The sequence below is a fragment of the Rhinolophus sinicus genome, chromosome 1 (assembly GCF_057876585.1).
Source record: "Rhinolophus sinicus isolate RSI-liver-muscle chromosome 1, RSI-T2T, whole genome shotgun sequence".
NCBI classification, from domain to species: Eukaryota; Metazoa; Chordata; class Mammalia; order Chiroptera; family Rhinolophidae; genus Rhinolophus; species Rhinolophus sinicus.
Window position 1 is genome coordinate 6,001,588 of NC_142501.1, and position 23,761 is coordinate 6,025,348.

Sequence of the window (23,761 nt, forward strand, 5' to 3'; positions counted from 1 at the left end):
AAATGAGGAAACAGAGGCACAGGGAATTGAGGGGATGTGCCCTGGGTCACTGTAGTGGGTTGAAAACTGTCCCCTTGAAATTCATGTCCAGGGTTGGCCTGGTGGCTCAGGTGGTTGGAGCGCCGCGCTCCTAATGCTGAGGTCGCCGGTTGGATTCCCACATGGGCCAGTGCGCTGCGCCCTCTACAGCTAAGGTTGTGAATAACAGCTCTCCCTGGAGCTGGGCTGTCTTGAGCAGCCGGAGCTGCCGTGTGTTGCCGCGGGCTGCTGTATGCTGCCGTGAGAAGCTGGTGGCCAGCGTGAGTGGGCGGCAGCCATCGTGAGCGGCCGGCAGCTGTCTAGAGCTGCCATGAGCTGTTGTGAGCAGCTGACTGACGATTGGACGGACGACTGGCAACCGACTGCCTCAGCTGAGGGGAGCGCAAGGCTCGTAATACCAGCATGGGTCCTACACAACTACACTGAGAAACAACAGCTTGAAACTAAGTGGGGGGGGGGGAGGCAGAAGAAAGGGGGGAGGCAGAAGAAAGGGGGGAGGCGGGAGAAGTGGGGCAAAATAAAATAAAGAAAAGAAAAAAAATCATGTCCACCCGAAAACCTCAGATCTCATTTGGAAACAGGGCTCGCAGATGTCATTAGTTAAGGATCTTGAGATGAAATCATCCTGGACCCTAAACCCAATGACTGGTGTCTTTATGAGATGGAGGGGGAGGTCTGGACATGGAGACACAGAAGACCACATGAGCAGAGACTGGAGTGACGCAGCCATCAGTCAAGCATCCACCAGGAGCTGGAAGAGGCAGAAAGGACCCTCCCCAATGCCCCCGGAGGGAGCACACCCCTACCCACACCTTGATTTTGGGCTTCTGGCCTTCAATGCTGTGAGAATACATTTCTGTTGTTTTAAGCCACCCAGTTTGTAGCGGTGTTACAGAGCCCCAAGAAATTAATGTGGTCACACAGATAAACGGGGGTGCATCTTGGGCTCAAAATGAGGAATCAACTCAGCAAGGTAGAACTGACTGCAGACTGTCTGGCCTCCCACTGTTCTTGCTCAGGGACCGGGCAGGGGAAGGCACTTTGCCCCTCCTTGGGTTAGTCCCATGTCTGTCCAGAAAACAGAGAGCAGGGCTCTGGCTCTGCATATCCTGTGTGGGCAGGTCTCCCTGGGCTGTGTCCCCCTCTGCACCTTTAAATGGGGGGTGGTAGTAATATCTCCCTCCCTGGGCTATGATGATGGCAAAGGGAGCTAAGGGACACGAAGGGAGCTGGCACATAGGAGTGTGGGACGGTGGCAGGAGCTGACTGGGAGCCTTGTCGGTGCTAGCTGTGGGGAGGGAGGCGTTTCTCTGCAGCCGGCCAGGCACAGAACAAGGCTGAGGTTCTAACGTTCCTGTAAGTGGAAAATGGTTGAGAGACCCAGGTGGCGTCTCCCTACGGGCATCTCCCTCAGCTGGAAGACTCAGAGCTGGCCCCAGGGTGCGCTGACCACTGTCTGGGGACCTCCCAGCAGACTCCAGCTGCGGGGAGGACAGGGCTCACGGAGCTGCAGTCAGTGTAAGCTCAGGAACCAGCAGACTCCTGAGGAGCCCTCCCGAACCCTAACCCTACAAGCCACCCCGACATGAGTTTTGGCTTCAGTTATGAGTTACAGAGGACCGCTACGTGCCAGGCATTGTGCTGAGGGCTTTAATACTCATCTTTGCATTTAGTCCCTACAACAGCCCTGTGACGCAGGCATTCTTATTAACTCATTTTACGGGTAAGGAAATTGAGGACCAGAGAGGTTAAGTGACTTCCTCAAGGCCACACAGCAGGGAAAAGGCAGAACTGGGTTTTTAACTAAGTCTGTTTGACTCCTTCCACTAAACCACAGCAGAGACACAAGGAGGGAGCCTGCTTCTATCTCCTCGATTCTGGGAGAGGAGAAAGTCTTAGGACACTGTGCAGTCATTGGTTCAATGAGATTCCCCAACGAGAGTCCTTCTTTCAGTCCCCACATGGGTCCTGTAAGCAGGAATGTGCATGCCCATCGACAGGTAGGGAAACTGAGGTAAACACATCCCAGCCCTCAAGCAGTTTGCAACAGGGGACAGAAGACAAGAACGTGGACGACCGTTGTCCTGCCTGGTGCACAGAGGAGGGTCTCAGGCTGGCAGCCCCATGCCCACCATGACGCTCATGAAGTGTGGCCAAGACCACAGCCGGCGGAGCATCTGGCACGATTTCACTGCCAGGTGTGTGTGGTGTGGGGACCCCATCTACAGCCCCCCTGCGAAGCCTGCCTCATTCTCTTCCCTCCCTTCCCCTTTTTCTTTTGGTGAAAATATCTGTTTTTGAAAAGGGCCCATGAGCCGACACGCTGGGGAATCCCACTAAATAAACCATCTCTTTTCCGGATCCCAGCCTAGCTCTTCAAACAAAGCTGGGGGGGAGGGAGGGAGACTTCCCACGCCCGTCTGTCTGTCTGGGAACGGACCCGGGGGAGGGTCGTCTAAGGAATGCTGGGCAGCTGCTGCACCCCTGCTGACAGCTGGGAAGACAGGGAGGCCGCTCAAGGGAAAACCACCCGCCCACCCCACCCCCCGGCCAAAGAGACCTTAACGCAGAGACAGGAAGCACAGCAGCAACACACTGACTGCGCCCGAGAGGCTCATCTGCTCATCCGCGAAATGGGAAAAATACTTCCTGCTCTATTACCTCCCAGGTTGCCATGACCACTGGAGCGGAGACGTGGTAAGACCCCAGGTGGGAGGCTGGCAGGCGGTTCCCCGCCCACCCCGCCACCCACCAGCTGGGCACTGCGGGACCAGGGACCAGCCTCGAGTCCGCGGTCTCGTTCCTTCCAGAAACACGTTGCACTAAACTTCCTTCCCGGACCGCACAACTCCGGGGAGCAAGTTCTTTGCAAACTAGTAAGTGCCGCAGTGCTCACTGCACCCTTCCAAGCAGGGGTCCTGCCCTCGCCAGCGGAAAGGCTCGAGGGCTCCCCCTCCCCCGGCTCTGGGGCCCCCGGCCCGCTGGCAGGCCGGGAGGGCGCGGCCTTACCTGTTCCAGGTGGCGTTGGCGCAGGCCCGGCGCTGCTGCGTGCCCCGTTCGTCCGCGGCGGCGGCGGCAGGCTCTCTCTTGCCCAGGTCACTGAGGCTGGGCGAACTCATGAACTTCAACCTGCGGAGAGTCCTCATAGTGACCCTGGCGGCCCGCTCCGTACCCACGCGCGCCCGGGGCCGCTCCCCGCGCCACGCCGCGGGCCCCGGCCGGCGCTGCGCCCTCTACGAGGAAACTTGGGCGAGAGCAGGAAGCCGAGCGGCCCTCCGGGATCCCGCCCTGGCCCCACGCCTCCGCCCCGGGCCCGGCGCCGACCGGCCCTCCCGGTTAATCATTGCTCGGAGCGGCGGCAGCGTGCAAAGCCAGGAGCGCGGCAGGCAACGCGGACCAAGCGCAAACAGAGGCCGGGGGCGGGGCCATGACGGAGGGCGGGGCTTGAGGTCGGGGTGGAGCGGGAAAGAGGGCGGGGCTCGGCGGGGGCTCGAGCAAGGGGGCGTACGTATAGGCGGGGCCGAGAGATGGGCGGGGCCATGAGCTGGGGGCAAGACTGGCAAGGCCTCAAAGACCCCTCAGTCGGCCCAGCCCAGATCTCGCTCGACCCGCTCCACTCTTTTGAAGGCCACATGTACCCACAGGAAACCAACAGGCACGGTACGCACAACCCAACCCCAAGCGCCCGCGCTGCCCCACCACTGTGGACACACCCACACGATACTCAGCGACCCGTGTCCCCCAGAAGCCCCTGCTTCTCGATGCCGCAACCAAAGTCACCCCCCCTCCCCAACTCTCCACGCAAAGGCTGTGTCCACACAGACCTCTCAAGACCCCCTCTACGTGGACACAGACTTCTCTGGTTCTCATGAAGACTGGGTGGAAGCCTAAGCACCCCAGCTTCTGGGATTCCCATAGAGTATCTCCTGAAACTATGCCTGCGCTGAGCAAGTCCTGGTATCACTAGAGCCCCAGCACCATGTCTTCCCATAAATGCTTCCCGCGTGAATCAGTGGGGGAGAGGAAAGGCTGATCCTAGAATCTCAGCAGAAGGGTGCTCAGAGGGCTCCCCCCACTCCCATGTTGTACAGAAGAGGGAAACTGAGGCCCAGAGGCCACTGGGTCCCCTACCCCAGAGTATGTGCATCTTACATTCCACCTTTGATGGTGGAACCAAAGCCCCTGCCCCCTGGGAAAGAGGTTCCATGCCACAGGGTAGGGGTGGGACACAGCTGCCCACTAGATAACTCAGTCTGACTCAATGTAGGGTGACATTATGGTTTTCACTTAGAGACAGGAACCTGCCCCCCAGCATGGAGGCAGTGGATGAGGTTTGCCAAGGTCCAGTTGAACAGCCAAGGAGCTGCTTCTGTGGCTCCAGGAGCCAAGAGAGCCCCACTTAAGGTGTACAAGAGCCTTGTGAGGAGACACTGTCCAGTTCAAATCAGTCAGCATTTCCTGAGTACCTACTATGTGCCAGACATTACCCTCGTTCTAGGGAGACAGAGTCATGACCAACAAACTCCCTGACCCTGAGATCAAAATTAAGGGTGTGGAAAAAGAAAAATAAAGAAAAACAATACACCCCCCCACCCAAGGATGTGGATACCTTCAGCTCCCAGAGCTGCCATCCCCAAGGCTGAGACCTGCGTGACCTGACCGGTCACCCCTTCCTCACCTTCATCCAGTCAAGCCCCTGCTGGTTTCTCACCCCTTTAGAAACATCTATGGATTCTGCTCCCTTCACTTTCACCATCACCTCTCCAGGCAGAGCATCTACAACCAGGATGACAGATACCTCTTGACGGCCACATAGGTCACAGACAAGCCTCTCTTCTTCCTGGTGGACAGAGCCATCTTTGGTGACACTCCTGTGGGTGCCCAATGCCCTGAGGATAAAGTCCAGAGCCTGGGGTCTTTGTAGGGGCCTTCCCCGCCTGTCCCCTCACTTCCCCAGCCCCAGAATGTCTTTCAGCAATGGTTGCCTCCCCTTCCCTGCCTGCCTTCATCCTGGGTTAGGCTCAGGGGTTGCCCTCTGGTCATTCGGTGACTTTCCCAGGAGGGTGACTGGCTTACTTCTACATCCCTGCTCCCCGCACACAGTAGGCACACAGTAGTATTTGGTTGAATGGCTGCATAAACTCTTATATTACAGGAGGGAGGGGTTAAATTAGACCAGATCAGAGCAAATGCTTTGTGAAAGGTGCTCACAGGACAGGTAGAGATAGAACCAAGGTAATGGCCCCTGGTGAGATGCCGCAGAGCATTCTCCGGGTGGGAGGGGGTGAAAGAGGCTTTCCCAAACTGGACACAGGCTCTGGGGAGAGGGCTGGCTTTGTTTGCTCAGCACACTGGGGTGGGTGGAAAGAGCTCTGGCAAACAGGGCCCGCTGGCAGGAGGGGCAAGCTGGATGGGGAGAAGGTGGGACTGCTCAGGATAAGAAACCCAGGGAAAATGGGAGCTGGGAGGTGGGGAGGACAGGGAGTCTTGGTGGAAAGGAGGCTGGGGATGCAGCCAGGGTTTGGGAGAAGTGGCCAGCAAGAAATTCCAGAGGTAGGAATGGCCCAAGGCTTTAAAAGACATCTACAGTCAGTGCTAAGAAATTATAGCTGTAACCTCCCAGCCCCAGCTGGACCTTTGTAAAATCTGTACACCCAACAGCCCAGGGCCAGGTGCAGCAAGGACTCAGATAGATGAAGGTGCTGATGCTTTTTGTGGGCTGGTGACAGGCAGAGAGGGACTTGGTGCAGTGGAAATGGTGGGTTTATAGCCAGCCCCCAGGGCTGGGATCTGAGGCAGAGACCAGGAGGGGACAAAGCCATCGCAACCCCCCAGAGTAGGGGCAATTGGGTGCCGATGGCCAAGTCCAGCCCCTGAATGTGTTCTGCACAGCCTGCGGGGTGGGGAAAAAAACAAAACGTAGAGCTGCATGCAGCCAAGGTTTTACAATGAAGAGATTGACACGGAAACCCTGATTTCTGGCTTCTCAGGAAGCATCAGATGACCGGCCTCCTGGGCCTGAGGCCCCACGTGATGGCTCTCACTGAGGTGCTGCCTCCGCAGGCAGGCACGGGGGCGGGGGGGTTTCCAGGAGCCCACCAGTCCCTCCACTCACTTATGGGGCCTTCCAGACTTGATAAGGGGTGGGAGATTAAACAACTGTATTAAGGGGTGGCCCTGGGCGGGGTGCATCTGTGCCAGAGACTCAGGGAAGGAAAATGCCCTCTGTTAAAGGGAATGGGAGACTAGGGGGATCCATTCATGCACCCCTAAAGCTGTCAGTTACCTGATGACATCAACCATGTCCTCATCCACCCTAGACCCCTAACTTCATTCCAAACCCCCTCACCCCCACCAGCAGAGTGTCAGGAGCTGGTACAGGGCCCTGGTCAGTCATTGGGACCCTATTCCCAGGACTGGTCCCTCTGATGGAAGAAAGAGCTAGAACTGGGGTCCACCCGGCCCTGCTATAAAGTCAGGTGACCTCTAGGGCCTCAGTATGCCCAAGTGTAACATGAATGAAGAGCAGGGTTGGGGGCCCCTGCCTCCCCCCCCCCTGCAGCTGCCACAGGTGAGTTTGAGGGGTGAGGGAAAGAAGGACCCATAAAGCCTAAAGGCCACATGCTCCCTGTAGACATGGCAGGGGACGGTGACCCTGGTGGCTTTGATCCCTGTAGTACGACTGCATCAACGGGCTGGCGGGCTGGCTCAGAGCTTTCATCTCCACTGGCAGTGAGTGACCTGCTGCCCGGCCTGGCCCCTGCTGGGAACCTGGGAATCCGGATCTTTGGGGGCAGGGCCCGCCTGAGGCTAGCTACCGAGCATCTCAGGGGGCAGGTCTCCTGGTGCCCGGGCTCTGCAAACTCCTGAGCCCGGCTCAGCCCCTTACTTGGCAGATGCACAGCAGGATGCACAGGGGTCCAGGGCACTGCAGTGAGAGAGGGCAGCTCTGGGACCTGGGACTCGGGACTTCAGGTCCACCAGCATGAAGTCATGAGCTCCATGTCTCCAACCCATGTGTGAGGGGGGAGGCGGGAGTTAGTCCACCCCAAAGGGGCCTGGTGGGGAGGGGGCTGGGGGAGCAGCTTAGAGGCAGGGCAGAGGGGCGACCACTTTAATCATACTGCCTCATCCAGTCCTCACAAAACTGCCAAGAAGGGGTTACAGAGAAACTGAGGCTCAGGGAGGCCAAGGTACAGGCCCAAAGTCAGCAGGTGGCAGAGTGGAAGCTGGATCCAGGCCAGCTGAGCGGGAGAGAGAGCCACCAGCTCTGTCACTCAGGGTGGCGCTGACCTCCGCCCTGCCCACCCCCAGGCATTGCGGGCTCCAAGGGGCACTTCTGCCCCCTGGTGGTGAGGCCTGGTGCTCCCCCAAAGCTGATGAACCGTCCTTCCTGCTGGCTGGGGAACCCTGGGTCGGGGCTCTGCACCCTGGAGTCCTGGATACCCAGGGAGGGGCTTAGCAGTGTGCTGGCCAGAGGGAGCCATCCCATCCTGTCTCTGAGATGGACAGGAATGGTGACACACCTGACCCACGAAGGGGTGAGGTGGAACGAGATAATTCATAGTCTTGGAGTGCACGCCGAGGGCCGGTAACTGCTGGCTGTTCTGGTCACATGGCAGACAGATTCCCGAGCCAGGGCTGTGACACTAGGCGAGCCCACATCACCCTTGGTGACTGCAGCATCGATTGGGGTTAGGCTGGTCATTTCTGAGGGCTTTACAATGTACCAGTTCTCAGTGACCATCCCAAGGCTGGACGACTGGTCATCGTCCAAGACTGGAAGGGCGCTGGGCCCACCAGAAGCGAAATCTGTTGTGTTTCATAAATGGGGGGACCTCGTAGAGACTCCCTTGTACCAAGCCTGGGTGGGGGCACCAACACCAAAGGGGGTGGGTCCTGGCGGGTCCCACTCTCAAACTGCTCCAGAAAATATCCCCTCTAGTGGTCTCAGAGCCAGTATCAATTATTCCTACTATTCCCATTTCACTGATGGGAAAACTGAGGCCAAGTGGGGTTAAATTGCTTGTTCAAAGACTGTCAGCTAGAAAGTGGTGGAGCTGGGATACTGAACTTCTGGTGAGACAAAGCGCGCCTCCCTGGTGCTTTAATAAACATCACAGATGTGTTTATTGAGCACCTGCTATAAGCCAGGAACTGTTCTCAGTGCTGGGAATAAAGCAGGAGACAAGAACATCAGGGTCTTTGCCATCACGGGTGAGCTCACTGTCCCATCCTAGCTCGGCCACCCACATCTCCAAATATCTCCGGGTCTTCCCCAGCCCGCTCCCAACCTGGAGGTTTAAAGACCGGCCATCTTCCTTCACGTCTTCTCTTTACCAGAACCCCACCCCTGCACATTGGCACCGGGATGCCATCAGGGGCCCTTCCCCACGTGGGTGGTCTCTGTCCTCTGCTCTCAGAACACTCCCTTCCCAGTTTTGGGGCAGGGGAGGGCGTTCCGATCAGCAGAGACCCCTTGTCTTAGACATGATAACCCCACAAATGCATCCACGAGACTGTCTCTCCAGGCCTCAGTTTCCTATCTGTGAATGAGGTCTTGAATGGCCAGTTCCCAAAGCCCTTCCTGGGCAGCCATGTGCTGCATAACCCTGGTTCTGATCTATAAATAGGTGCCCCGTGGCACAATGAGGGTATGGGCAGAGAAGGAGTGTGGCACGGCAGAGACTCCAGGCTTCACAATCCCCCAAACGGTGTCTGCTCCCCATGGACACCTCCCCTGCCAGCCTCTTCACCTCCCTTTACCTTGTTCTCCTCCGTAGAATGTGGAGATAAAACCAGGTACCCCCCAGCATGCGTGTGAGGATTAAAGGGGAGCAGTGATCACAACAGATGCTGAGGAGCGCTTACTATAGGCTGGGCAGGCAGTAGCATCCACCCTTAATTTCCATCACAATTCTACAAGGAGTAATTCTACAAGGAGGCAGCCACTCCCACACTCCCATCACCCCAGTTTACAGGTGAGCCGCTGGGGGGCCCCAAAGGTGAAGTGACCGGTCCAAGGTGACATGGCCAGGTCAGGATTCAAACCCAGGTAGACTGTCTTCAGAGTCGGTGCTTGTGACAATCCTCCACATTAATGAGGACGGTGGGTATCTGCCAGAGACCCAGCACAGAGCAGGCCCTGAAGAAACAGAAGCTGCCATGTCTTGTCTTTCATCGACATCATGAACAGAGGCAACGCTGTCAGAGTACAGGGTGGGGAGAGCTGGGCCACCACCAGCCAGGTGCCCGTCCCTTCCAGCCTCCTGTCCACAGAATGACCCTGCCTACCTGATCTAGCACCGCACACTTGAGTTGGGCACAGAGAAAGCATCTGTCTGTTGGGCTGAGTCCTGGGGCACCCAGATGGCTCTCCTGTTGTGGGTAGATGTGTGTCCCCCCAAAAGACAAGTTGAAGTGCTGACCTCTGCTACCTGTGAATGTGACCCTATTTCAACATAGGGCCTCTGCAGGTGCGATCAAGTTGAGATAAGATCACACTGGAGTAGGGCGGGTCCTAAATCCAATGACTGATGTCTTTATAAGAAGGCCACCAGATACAAAGACAGAAGGGAAGATGGCCAGGTGGAGAGGGAGGCAGTGATGCAGCCACAAGCCAAGGACTGCCGACGACTGCCAGCCATCACCAGAAGCTGGAAGGGACAGGAGGGATTCTTGGCCCTGCTGACGCCTTGATTTTAGACTTCCAGCCTCCAGAACCGTGAGACATACATGTCTGTTGTGAGCCACCCAGTCTGCAGTCCTTTGTTCAGGCAGCGCTAAGACACAAGTACATCGCCTTTCCCCAAAGAGGGCCTGCTCTCCGCCAGGCTCTGGCTTTCACCTCCACGCCTAGAAAACCCCACACCCAAACATGGAAAGGTCCAGCCCCCATGCTCAGCAAACTGGACACACCCTCATTCCCCTCCTAGTGTTTTCTCCAGTAGGAACACACAGACTCCAGGGGACTGGAGGGGAATGAGGGTATGTCATTCCAGGGAGGGGCGCAGTGACTTCTGCCCAAGGCATGGCAGCCCAGGCCCCTGCCCACACTGTGCCAGCACTCCATACGCATGTCCTGCCCTGAATATTTGCAGCAGCCTTCTGAGGCAGGCCCCATGACCATCCCCACTGTGCAGACATGTAGACTGAGGCCACACAGGGCAGAGTGGGACAGACTAGCCTTGACTTCCAGCTTTCTATTCTCCCAAAGGTAGCTTTTTGGCCAGCACCATTCTCTTAGGAGAATCCTTCGGAAGAAGTAATATTATTCTGGATATCAGAACTCAGCCTGATAAGGAAAAGCCCCAGGAGGGGGAGCCTGAGGTGACGGGGAGGGCTTGTGGGGATGGGGGCCTCAGGAAGTGGTTTTTCACTCACCACCTCACCATTCTTCCAAATGGCCTGTGAGACAGGACTTCGTAGGCCCAGCCAGACTCAGGGCCAGCCGGTTGGTAGGACACGGTGTATCACAACTTGGCCTGCTTTGTTGACTTGGTAAATAAAGCCCAAATTGCCCAGTGAGGAGGTGGTGTCTGGTCATCTGGAGGTGGTGTTTGCTCATGGTGAAGGGTGTCCACCCAGGAAGGCGTCCGACTTGCGAACCCATGCTTCTGCGAGAACGCGGTTGCGGTTCAGAATCCATGAAGGGATAGACTTAATGAAGGAGAAACTGCTGCTGAGATTCTCTGGATGGGTGGGGGGCCCCATCTCCCCACGGGGGGATGGTGAGAGGGACCCCTACTGAATACCTGCCCCAGCCAGCAGGCCCACAAGTCCCCACTGTAACCCTGCAGGCTGGGCGGCCTCATCTCCCACTTCAGGTGACACTGAGGTCCCAGATCCTGATGTCACCTACAGGTCACAGGCTGGGGAGGGGCAGGGCCAGGTGGATGCTGGGGTCCCCATTCCAGTCCCTGGCTTTCCCCAAGGTGGGCTGTGGACTGAATTTAGGCATCTACCTGGAGGCGTCTGTGGCCTTCCCTACCTGAAGCCTGGGCAGGTACAACTCCCGTTGTCCTCCCAGCCCCTGCTGAGCCAGCAAGCACAGGCCGGTCCCTGCCCAGATGGCTTGCCCACCTTTCTGGGCCCCCACGCTCCTGAAGGCTCAGGACTCCTCCACTGCCACCTCCTCCCCAGACGGGCCTCCTGGCCTGAGTCTCACAGCTTAGGGCTGGAATGCACCTTTGGCCTAGCACTCACTCGGCCCCCAAACATGTGACCTGCACCCCCTGCTCTGGGGCTTCAGAGGAGGCCCTCTGCCTGCAGGACAAACTCCACATTTCCCAGTTTGGCGTCCAAGACTCTCCGCAGTCTGGACACAGCCTTCCATTCCTTCTGTTCCTGCTTCATCTCCCACTCAGCCCTTCCGGGCCCCTTTCTGCCACCCCCACTCCCAACCAGAAGACAAAGCCACCGCTTATTCTCCAGACTTGCTGTCTGCTTCCCACTGTGGGCTTCCCCACACTCTGCCCTCCGCCCAGGCCGCCTTCCTCCCTTCCCTCCAACTGGCCTCTCATTCAGTGATTATCGTAACAGCAAGAGGCCGGACAGGGTGGCGATGGGGGGGCTGGGCTGGGGAGCAGGCTGCATGGGTTGGACAGTGGCTGCAGCAGTTCCGAGCTGACCACTGGGCTGTTTAATCGTTTAACTGTGCCTCAGTTTCCTCATCTGTAAAATGAGAATGGAGGGGGGAGAAAGAAACTGTCCTCTCCCTCGAGGTTCTTTTCACTGGTCTAATAATCAAGTAGACATGAGATAGATTAACAAGAGAAAATAACCCAACTGAACACATACCTGTGTATGGGAACCGCACTTATGTAAGAGAGTCAGAGACCCCACATGAAGGAGGTTCGGAGACAAAAAGGGAACAGGAGTGTATAAGACATTCTGAGCTAGGGACGCGGTACGGCATCTTGAGGCTTCAAAGGGGCATGACAGGACGACAAGAGCTGGTGCTCAGTAATTAGGAGCCTGCCCTGCCACATAGGTAGGCCTCTGGTAGTCTCTTATAAGCAACGCTCCGACTTCAAGTTCTAGGTAGCTAAAGGGAGGCGCCGACCTTCCTCGTGAGCCCATAGCTAAAGTTACCTCTGCGTTGCTCAAAACAAGCCATGTACCACAGAGGCACATCTTGGGGTGACTCTCTGAACCGCCACAGAATCGCGACACTTTTCTCCCTGGGTGATCCCAAGGCTGCAGATGTGTTCACAGCTGTGAAATGCTGAGACAGGGTCTGGCACAAGCACGGCCATTGTCACCGGCTGGCCTAACTCGGTTCCAGGCTTCCCCAGGGCCCCAGGCCCCCAACCCTAAGGGCCCCCACCCCAGTGATGCAATGCTTCTTTCTCTTGACACAACTCGGCTAACAATCCCCAGGACGCCCTCCCTGTGCCGTGTGTTAGGGTCTCAGGGCTGAGCCTGCCTCCTCCATCAGACGGGGAGGTCCCAGGGCCATGGCTTCTGCCTGCAGAGGCCCCGTGGACCCTGACAAAGATGGCTTCTTGACCTGAGTCTCAGCAGGCTCCTCGTCGCCCTCTGCTGGACGAGGCCCGACCTTGGGCTCCCTCTTCCTTGTGGTAGAGTTCAGTTTGAGCAAGAATCTTGCTGGGTCAGTTTAGGAAAAGCCCCCACCCTTGGTATCTTATCACCTGGCCTGCCTTCAGCAAGAATTCTGTTGACTTCATCGCACAAGAATCTCGAGACCCCAGCCATCGTCTCTTAGGATTTTCCCACCCATGGACCCCACTTTGCCCCTTGGCTGTGAATACTCCCACTTGTCCTTGTTGGAGTTGAATCCAGTCTCCCTCCCCCACCGCAAGACCTCTTCCACAATTTGGAAATGCAAGGGGTTCATTTGGCCACAGAACCTGACCTGACCTGAAGTGGGGCTATTTAGAGTCTGAGGCCATCCTATCGGCGCAGATTGTGTAGAAACTGTTCCCAGGCCTGGTTACCCTGACGCCAGGGGCAGGTGTAACAGGCTGCATGATCATTCAAAAATCCGAAGGGAATTCGCAGATCACACCTGGCCCTGAGGGTGTCAGGTCAGGGAGTGGGGATCAGCACAGAAGGGAAGATGCGTCACAGAGCTGGCAGGTAGCAGGGCTGGATTCCCCTGGACTCCTAAGATGGCCTGTAGTTTAGCAGAGAACTACAGGCTCTGCAGGTGCGAAGAAGTTGTCATCCATGGGGAGTGTTACATTTTGTACTAACCACTTAAAGACCAAGAGGCTGGACAATTTACACCACCGGAAAGCTCCTTCCTACACATCTCCTAGAAATGTGGGGCAGAAACATTACAAACACCTTCTAAATGTGTAACCGAGCTTGTAAGAAAGTGAAGAAAATCACCAGGGGCCAGACTGATAATATTAATATTATTACTAAGATAATACTATCATAACAGTTATAGTCTATGTAATGTTTATTGTACCAAAGGCCAGTATAATGCTTGAAATATGCAATGATACATAGAATGATGGTCTCAGTGCCTTAATATATCAAGCCCTCTAGCCTTTGCAGCTGTGGACAAAACAGGGGCACTGTGAGAAATCTGACCAACAGTAACCTCACAGGGTGATCTGATCATAAATTCCTAACTGGGCAGGTCATGGCAGGTAGTCACGCGCTTCTTAGTAACTGGTTACCTTTGCCTTGAACCAGGCCTGCCCATTGTTTCTGTGTGTCTAGGTTCACACACTTGTGAAATGCCTCTTTCCCAGATCCCTGGAAGGCTTAACCACCCTCAAGGGAGCACATACACTTTTAAACTGTCCTGTACCTTGCTTTCTCCCACCCCCATGTCATCTTCCTTGTGGTCCCCTCCTTAAGTCCAAATGCGTAAAACCAACGGCAAAACGTTATTCTCAGGAGCATCTGAGATCCTGCTCCCCAGCACGGTCATCTGTTTGGTTCAAATAAACTCTTATAGCAACCCCCCCCCCCACACTATTGCTATTCCCATTTCACAGATGAAGAAACTGACCAGATCCTGTGCTGCTGGAGTCAGGATTCCAGCCCAGACAGTCTGGCTCCAGAATCTGTATTTTTTTTTTCAATCTAGTTGTGGGGGGGTGCAGTTCACTGGCCCATGTGGGAATCGAACCGGTGACCTTGGTGTTATGAGCATGCTCTCTAACCACTGAGCAAACCGTCCACCTCCAGAGTCTATATTCTTAATTGTTCCTTTCTACTAACTGTACTCTAATTAGTGTAATAGTTATCCCAGGAAAACATGAGCTAAAAGCCTGGGCATTAGTGAAGGTATGGCAGCCTTGGAGGGTAGGGAGAGGGGTGTTGAGACAGAGAAGTTAAAAGCAGCAGTTGGGAGCTAAGACTCTGAGCAAGCAGGACGCAGGGAGATGCAACTGAGCTGTTCACACAAAGCCCGGGGTCGCAAGGTGCTACAGGAAAAGGGGGTCCTTGGCTTCACATAGGCAAGAATTCAAACATGAGCCGATGTAGAATTTAAAGTAGGTTTATTCAGCAGAGAGTAAGTACAAAAACGAAGGCCACTCTGCAAACAGTGAGTCTCTAACCGCTAGTAGAAGGGAGTCCTCTTCCATATCCCGGGCTAGGGTTTGTTTTCTGCTTCGACAGAAAATTCACTGGTAGCGGGGAAAGGCGGAAAGAAGACCAATGGTAAATTTATCTCTAAGTTCAGTAAGATGCGAGAATAGGGGCAGGTTGGTTTCTAACTCTTGTAAAGCACAACCTATGTTTAATTTGCCGTGGGAGTAACTGCAGGGATGGTCCTAACGGAATGTCTAGTCTCCGGAGCGATGCTCTGTGTCACGGATTAATGTCTGCCTGAGTTGTGTGTCTGGGAGCACATAGGCAGCCGGCTTGGAACCCAGCCTCCTGGTTCCTTCTTCTGCAAACAGCCCTCATGCCCCTTCCCTATATTAAAGAGGCGGCATGCCCCATAAATGGGTAGGGGAGCCTGAGACAAGAAAAAGCGTGCAAGTCTCCTGAGACTCTGCAGCCATGGGGCCATGCTCCCACGGGTAAGGTTTGCTTTTACATCACCTTCTTGGTGGAAAAAGCCTAAACAACAACATAAAAGTGGCCCCAGGCTCAGGGGGCAGGCCCACAAGCCAGGCCTCCTGGGCTTCCACAGATAAAGCCCGGTGGGAAAGGAACTCAGGATCTCAAATTACACATCACACAAGGAAACAGGCCACCACGAGGGAGATAGCACAAATGCTACAACTGTCAGGATGAAATTCCCAAGAGCTTCAGCCAAGAGACTATTGGAAAGAGGCTGCAAAATGAAATTACTCGACATCATCAAAGACATGGAAGAAAACAAGACTAGAACAAGATGTGAGGACAGGGAAAAGTGACCTCACAGGGTGAGCTGATCATAGTTCCTAACTGGGCAGGTCATGGCTGGTCGTCTCGCCTCACGCATCTAAATTCTTTAGTAAAAGGCTTGTGTTTGCCTTACGCAAGCCCCGTCCATTGTGTCTGTGCATCGAGGCTAAAGCCCCTTCCCAATGCCTCCTTCAGAGCCTTCCTTCTAAAGGGTGACCACCCTCAAGAAAGCACAGAGTCGCCTTCACCTCCTGTAAGCCGAGCCCCGCCCTGCGTTCTCTGCTGGCCTCTTCCTTAGCTCCCTCCCGAATTCCAAGTGCGTGACAGAAGCTGCAAACTGCTATTGTTGGAAGCAGTTTTCTCCGTCTACTGAGATCTTTCAGGTGTATCCTCGGTCTGGCTCAAACACATTTTTATAAGAACGAGCTACAGGTTCAGACATTCTTACGTCCACAGATGTTATAAAGCCGAGTGCCTATTAGGAAGCCAGTCACTGTGGTACCGGCTCACTGGGCACCTACCTAGGTGTGAGGGGACAGGACCTGGGAGAAGGGAGCGTCTGCAGTCTGTGTAAAAGTCCCAACAGACTCAAGTGCCTGGGCCTGTCTGGGAGGGTGGTGGGCACCGAAGCCCACTCCTGTCTGGGTCACAGTGATCACACCTGGCTTTGCACAGAAGAGCTGCTCTTCAAGATAACTGGAGCTTTCGGCCGCTCCATGCCTAACAGGAGCCCAACTGACAGCAATCGTACTCATGAGCTTGGTCCGCAAGATACGCACCGTATCACCCCATCACCCTAGATCAGAGCCTGCCAAGCCGGGGCCTCGGAGTCCCTGGAGTGTTTCAGGATCTGGAAACCTCCAAAACTGCCTGCCCACGAGTGTGCCTGTTGTTGGGAAGAAGGGTGTAGCTTTCCTGGGCTTCTCTGAAAGTGCTGGGACCCCACCTTACAGCAAAGCTGACGAGTGAGGGGTGGCCAGTTAGCTCAGTTAGTTGAAGCGTGGTGCTAAAAACACCAAGGTTGCCAGTTTGATCCCCGCATGGGACACTGTGAGCTGCGCTGTCCTTAAAAAAATATATATGTATGTGTATCTATCTATCTATCTATCTATCTATATCTATATCTATAGATATATATAGATACACATATATATGTACACACACACACACACACACACACACACACACAACTGTGTTTCCCCGAAAGTAAGACCTAGCCAGACAATCAGCTCTAATGTGTCTTTTGGAACAAAATATAAGACCCGGTCTTATTTTACTATAGTAGGTCTTATATTATAGTAAAATAAGACTGGGTCTTATATTAATTTTTGCTCCAAAAGACACGTTAGAGCTGATTGTCTGGCTAGGTCTTATTTTTGGGGAAACATGGTGTGTGTGTGTGTGTATGTCTGACAAATGAGCAAGGCCCAGTCTGGATGAAGCATCTGTGATACCCAAAGATTTGGAGTGGAGGAGAGAAAACATTATTTTTGTAGTTAAACACACCTGGCTCTATTGCAGACCGAGGTGAACTCCTGACGGATTTTGAAGGTAACACATGAAACTTCAGTCATCTCAAGATTCTGGGGCCTCACTGGGTCCCGCCTGTAGACCTCCTGAGGATGCCCCCTGCCTCTCCCCTGCAGCCAGGGGAGCTTGGGGACCCTGCTACAGACACCAGGTCCTTGGGTCAGGCCCGAGCACGGAGCATTAAGGAAGCTGCTCAGCACACCACACGGGGAACCCTCTTGGAGGCCCCCTAGGAGGATCGTCCCTTGGGTCTCATTACCAGGAAAAGCTGTTTTCATCTTAAGGGCATTATGAATCCAGTGAGTGATCCTCTTTCCCTTTTTGCTCTTCTTGCTAGGGAGCTCAGAGTCAAAAATTGGTCCATTAACTCAAACATGTGGTAAACCTCCTGACACGTTTTTTTTTTTTTTTTTAAATCAGCTACATGGTGATACTGATTATAGCAATAACAGAAGCACAGGTGTTATCACATTACAAGCATCTTCTAATAGCCAAGCACAGGTCCGAAGGATGGACACACACCATCAGGCTATTGCAGCACCTTCTCTGACGCAGGCATTGCCATCCCTGCTTTCCAGACAGGGCTGACGAGGCTGTGGGAGGGGAGGTGGGTGACGGCAGAGCATCACACAGGGCATCTCCCCTGGTGGCCCACATGGCAGGGTGGCAGCAGCAATCAGACTCAGCTTCCTGGGGTGGGAGGGGTGGGCGAGCAAGGAGGCTGGGAGGAATCCTCTCCCAGAGGTATGTGGACGGAAGGAGCGCTGCGCGTCCCTCAGACCTCCAGCCCTCCTTCATGCTCCCCTCCTTACACCTGTGGAAGGGTTCCTACACTTTCCTTGTCCATCAGCTTGGTTTAAGTTTAGGAACTGACACGAGTGGCTAAGAAAGGGCAGTTAACAAAAGCCACCTGGCCCTCCTTCCCATCAACACCATAAAAGCAGGAGAAAGGAAGAATTGGGGCCTCCTAAAGGAGGCTGCTGGGTGATTTTGTTCCCAGCCCCTCCCCACCCTGCTGTCACCCATAGGGAGCCAGGCCTAAAGGCCTCTGGAGTTCATCTAGCCCCGCTGTCCATTTTATAGATGGGAAGACCGAGGCTTCGCACAGGGGTAGGACACGCAGGGTCCCCACAAGCAGGGCTGCCCTAATGAATGGAGAAAAGCAGCAAATGCTAAGGTCCTACTGGGTGCCGGGCACCCCACCACCCTCCCTCCTGGGCAGCCCTACCAGTCAGAGTTCCCACCGATGAAGAAACCGAGGCCCAAAGGAGGGAATGACCTGCCCCGGTTGCAGGGCAGGGCTGATCTCTGAGCCCAGCTCTGCCCCACAGGCCACACACCTCACTCACACTGTCACTCCTGCCCCTGCCATCAAGCCATTAGTAATCATTAGCACCTACGGCATGCCAGAGCCTGTCCCCGGAGGCTACCACCTTTCCCTTCCCCAGAGAATCACAGGAGGGCAGTGACAGAGGTGGCAATGGAGTGAGGCTTCCAGGACTCTGGAGAAGGACACCCACTGCCTTGGGGATGTGCTGAAGAACCTCCAGCGGCAGTGACGTTTCAAACAGGCCTGGAGGGGTGACCTCACCCAGCAAGGTGGGGGTGGGGCACAGATCAGGACAGGAAGACGACTGACCCACAGCACTGATGAGGGCACCAGCAGGGAGAGCCATAGGGGCCGGCGCTGCGCTCAGCAACTACCAGCATCGTCCAGGTGTAATGTCACAATAGTCCACTGGGAGGGGCTCTGGAGGTGACGACCATCGGCCTGCATCCTCCATCTGCTCTTTGCCCCAAAGCACCTGCTGTCCCCAGAACTGCCTCCCAGTGGGGAGAACAGGGTTGGTGCTCAGACCTGTGGACTCTCCCTTGGGGACGGGCCCAAAGCCCACCCACAGAGCCCCATGAGCTGGCCTTGGGATGAAGCCAGGAGAAGGCATTCCAGCGGGACGGAGGCCAGAGATAGGGCATAGGGAGGAGGGAGCCAGGTCTCCAGGGGTGTGAAGGGCGTGTGGCCCACAGGCGGGGCCCTGAAGGCTGACGACAGACGCCATGCTGCCAGCCTTGGGGTGTGTAAGGGCGTTTGGAGGGAAAGGTTTCAGGGAGACCACCTTCTGGGGTTCAGACCTCCCTACTCCCAACTCTGCTCCCCAGCCCCTCCCCTCCACCCCAGGCCTCGCCAGCCCCCAGGCTCTGCCCAGCTTGAGTCTCCCACCTGGGTCCATCATAACCAGAAATGAGAACTTGGGGACATTACGCGGGAATGATGATCTGACCTCACTAGGTTGTGGTGAAGGCAGAAATGACTGTGGATGTGAAATGGGAGGTAGGGGCCTCTGGGAACCCCCAGTGCTCCAGGATGTGAAGATGAGGCCAGGTGCACAGCTCAGGCTCTGTGAGCACTAGGATGGGGGTCACTCGAGGCTTGTTTAGCTGAAAAGCCCCAGGCCCCGCCCCCAGCCTGCCTTCCTGCACCCAGGTAAATTTGGGAACCCTTGTCTACAGGCTGGTCAGCCTGGCTGGCCTCACATCCAGGCCCTCTGGGGCCCCAAGAGCACTGATGCAGTCACCCCACCCCTTGCAGCCCACCGCTCATTCGCTTCATGCTCTGAGCCTCAGTCTCTCCATCTGTAAGATGGGAAACCTTGCTCACAGGACCACCCCAGGGAACGGCATGAGCGTCTGGGTGTGACACACTGGGGCTCTCCCCACCTTTCATTGGTGGCCACGGACGGTTGTTACTGAAGAGGGTCACCCCGTTTCATTTGCTCTGACTGCAGGAGCTGGTGGGGTGTGCCCCAGGGCTGGGTGGGGGTCCTGGGGCATGAATGGGTGACTTGTCATCCACACTCGGGCACGGCTCAGGGAGGAATCCTGTGGGTCCACGAGTCACCCAAGGGACAGATCACAGCCTGGCAGGGAGGGAGCCAGGGGCTGGCGGGTAGGCTCCTCCTCCACTTCTTGGCAGTTTCTGGTTTTGAGTAACTGAGGTCTGGGCTCTTTTTCTGTGGTTCCCAGCGTGGGTGACAGACGAGGTGAGGATGGAGGTGAGACATCGCGGCCCGGGCAGCTGAGGCTGCCAGGTGACCTCACGGAAGCTGTAAACTGCACGGCTCCTCCCACACTGGCTCAGCCCACAGGGATGTCCCCTGACTCCAGGGGTAGGTGACAGGAAGAGGTCTCCAGGGCTCTGCTGCTGGCATGAGACAAAAGGGTGAGCATGGAGTCGTAAGCCCCCAGCCCACTGCAGGGAGCCCCGCTGTCAGCTCCCGAGGTGTCTGAGGGGAGAGGAAGGGGCGACAAGTGCCTCCCTGGGGTCTCCTGAACAAATTAAAGTGGAGGCCAACATCCCAGTGAAAGGTGCTGTCCTTGGAGGCCAAGCCCAGTCCATTTCCACACGCTTGCCCTCCACTCTGGCTCTGATAACCTTCCCCCAGGCCTGGTCTGGTTGGCCAACACCTATTGGTCCTGCGAAGCCCTACTTAGGGTGACCTCATCCAACAAAGTCTTCTCCACGAGCCCTGCGCCACCACACATACCTCTGTGTTTGGAGGACAGTACTGCCTGGCCATGGGCTACAGGGGGCACATTCCCTATGCACCGGACCCATCTCCACAACATTCCCAGCTGGGGCAGGCCGTTTGCAGCCCCCTTCACTGAGGTCACAGGAGCTGTGAGGGCAGTGCCAAAGGCGGTTGGCACTTTCCCTCCTTTTCATTCAGTATTTCCTGAGAACCTAACATGTGCCAGGCCCTGAGTGAAGTGCTGGATTTGAATACAGCCTTGGCTAAATCTTCTACCCGATGCCGGCCTCAGTGTCTACCATGTTTCCCCGAAAATAAGACCTAACCGGAAAATAAGCCCTAGCATGATTTTTTAGGATGACATCCCCTGAACATAAGCCCTGATGCGTCTTTTGGAGCAAAAATGAATATAAGACCCGGTCTTATTTTCGGGCAAACACGGTATTTGGTCTTCACAAGTGCTCTGGGAGCCAGACAGAATGTGGGGGGAGGAAGGGGAGTAGCCTCAGTTTACCAATGGGGGACAGAGGCATATACTGAGCACACAGTGGAGTCTAGAGCCCAGTATCCCAGGCTATATCCAGGGTGCCCAGCCCACCCCACCTTCTCTGCCTACCTTGCCCTGAAAATACACAGGGGGCAGGGGACCCTTACCCTCTCCTGGCAGAGCCAGGAAAGAAGAGTGGGACCCTGGTTGGGGTCTGGGCAGGCCTCCTCCTCCTCCCTCCTTCCCTCTCCCCCACCTACTGCCGAGTGACCATCAGAACCCAGGCCAAGGTGATGGTGGCCGACCTTGACCGGCAGCATGGAGGCCTTTTCCCTTTGTTGGGCTGGTTCTTCTTACCGTCAGGGAAAGCAGAGGACACCTCACCTGTGCTGGCCGCACCCTCTCTGTGACTCAGTTCTCCCCGCCTGCCTCTCAAACCTCAGCACTGGGGGCCCAGGGCACCCTGAGTTCCTCTCAGACCCAACCTACTTTGTCTCCACCCCCCCAGAACTGCTGCCCACGCTCCCTCGGGCCTGCACCTGGGGTTGTGTCTGAAATGACCTCCTTTCGGCTGCTGCTTGGGGCTCCTTCCGGTTGGTCTTGTGAAATCAAATGCGTTTCCCATTTCTGTGGGTTGTCCTTCTTAGAGCCCTGTCCCCAAGGTACCTCCTGTGCTTCTGTCTTGTCACCCTGACGGGCCGCCCTAGGCAGTGTTCCAACCACAGACAACAGACAAGTGAGCCTAGTAAGGACTCCAGGGGCTGAGCTTTACAGTCAGTTCCAGGAAGGTGCTCATTTGATCTATGATAGCACGTTCTCAGTCCCCCTCTACAAGTGACAAAACAGAATCTGGGAGGCTCACTGACAAGCAAGGGCTACGGGAGAGGCCAGCTGTTCCAAGTTGGGCTCTGGGGACAAACAGACCTGGATTTGAAGTGCAGCTCTGTCACTCACGATGGCTTGGCCTCAATTTCCCCATTCTGTAAAATGGGGACACAGCAGTACCTGCCCTATAGGGTTGGGGTAAGGATCTCATGGGCTCCTTAGTGCAAAGTGCCTGCCCCTCCCACCCCCCTATCCCATGGCAGGCTGGTAGTGGGGGCCCTCAGGGGGGCGATGCAGATCTTATGATTCTATCAGGAACCCCCCAAGCCAAAACTCAGGATCCGGTCCAGGCCCTCTCCCCGCAGGGTCTCTCACCATTCTTACCTCATCTTCCTCCCGGTCTCTAGCTACACAGCGCTCACTAGCCCTGGCCCAACTGCCTCCCTCGCAAACCCACCCTCCAGCAAACTGCCACCTTTGCTAGCCCGCAGGGTGGGCCAGGGGCCTCCTCTGGGCTTCCCTCTATGACAGTGCCATCACCCCATGGGTCTATGTCCCATCAGCCTCCCCCATCAGACTGAGGGTCCAGTGGGCTGGGACTGTATCATTCTGGCAGTTGTCCCCTGTGGTTTAGAACAAGGCTCTCAACATACACGCGAAGTCACTGAATGAACTCTAGAAAATTTGAAAAATACAAAAAAGTGGGAAGAGGAAACAAGCCACCAGAGAAAGTTATTGCGACCCATCTCAGGGCATTTCCTTCCAGCCTTTTCTCTGCGCTGGGCTGTGACACAGCCGGTACAGGATAGCACTATGAGCGCCCCATGAACCCAAGCCTGCCGCCTGCCCCCTTCCCTTGAACACATCAATGCTGCGTTGGCAGAATGGATGTGAGGCCTGACGAGGGAGTGAGCTGCTCGTGGTTACAGCTCCCAAAGGAGGGGCTGAGGCTGGGAAGCCAGCCCCCCTGACCCCCAGGGCTCTGCACCCCTCTCCCTCACAATAGTCTCAGCCCCAGAAATCCTGGTTTCCCACTGTCGTGCTGAACGTCTTTCAAGGTCAGGAAAACGGAGGCCCTGTCCACAGAGACAGGTCACGTGGAGCACACCTTACAGGCTTACTCCAGTCTCTACCACAGGTTCCCAAAACTCTGCCCTAGCCCGGATGTCCGTCACTCACTCCTTCCTTCTTTCGTTCATTGGACTCTCCCGAGGTCCCACTTTGTGCTAGCCCGCAGCTCGGCCTTGGGACCCAGAGATGAATCAAGCAGAGAAAGCCTGGCCCTTGCAGCCCCAGGCTGGAGGGGAGGAGACCCGGAACAGATCATTCCAGCAGGAGGTCGTACTACTCTATCAAAGACGTGTGCAAATTCCCGCATGGGATGGTGGGCTGCGCCCCCTGCAACTAAAGATTGAAAAGAGCAACTGGACTTGGAGCTGAGCTGTGCCCGCCACAACTAAATTGAAGGACAACGACTTGGAGCTGATGGGCCCCAGAAACACACTGTCCCCCAATATTCCCCAATAAAATTAAAAAAACAAAAGTGAGCAAAGATTCCAGGGGGAGGGGCAAAGGAGGGCCACCAGCCTACCCTGTCTGGGGTGGGCACGGCGCAGCCCGGAAGGCTTCCTGGACGTGGGCACCTTCTAGCAGGAGCTTAAAGAACCAACCAAAGCCCCAGAAGAAGAAGAAAGAAAAGAATTCCAGGCAGAGGAACAGCAGGGGAGGCCCTGAGGAGGGAGGAAAGGCAGAGTGACCAGGAATATCACCTGCTTGCATGGGCAGGCAGTGAGGGGGCAATAGGGTCCCGGTCTAGAACTTTGGGTGGAGACGACCCAGCCATCCACAGGGTTCACATCAATAGCTTGCGTGTGACCGGCTCCCTCTCACAGCTACTGGCCGCTAGCGTGGCTCCAGCGACCGGTTCCCTTCAGAACTCAGCCTAGAAAAATCTCTATCTTCAACCATCTGATACCAAGACCGTGGGGCTACTAGCTTACTTCCTGGGAGAGCCAACTGCAAAGCCTGCCGG

At 55.7% G+C, this 23,761-nt stretch overlaps 1 protein-coding gene across 5 annotated transcripts in view; it reads right to left on the reverse strand.

Annotated features, from left to right (window-relative positions):
- The window catches only part of PRR5 (proline rich 5), a 56,333-nt gene that overhangs the window by 24,959 nt on the left and 7,613 nt on the right, over window positions 1-23,761 (reverse strand). For 2 of the 5 annotated variants that reach the window (XM_074326532.2, XM_019739255.3), the window contains exon 2: window positions 3,049-3,168. In XM_074326532.2, the coding sequence (XP_074182633.1) occupies window positions 3,049-3,158 (110 nt within the window). In that variant the 5' untranslated portion in view covers window positions 3,159-3,168. Of the gene's footprint in view, window positions 1-3,048; window positions 3,460-10,422; window positions 10,633-23,761 lie in introns of those variants that run through there. The other 3 variants (XM_019739254.3, XM_019739253.3, XM_074326533.2) reach the window with 3 other exon arrangements.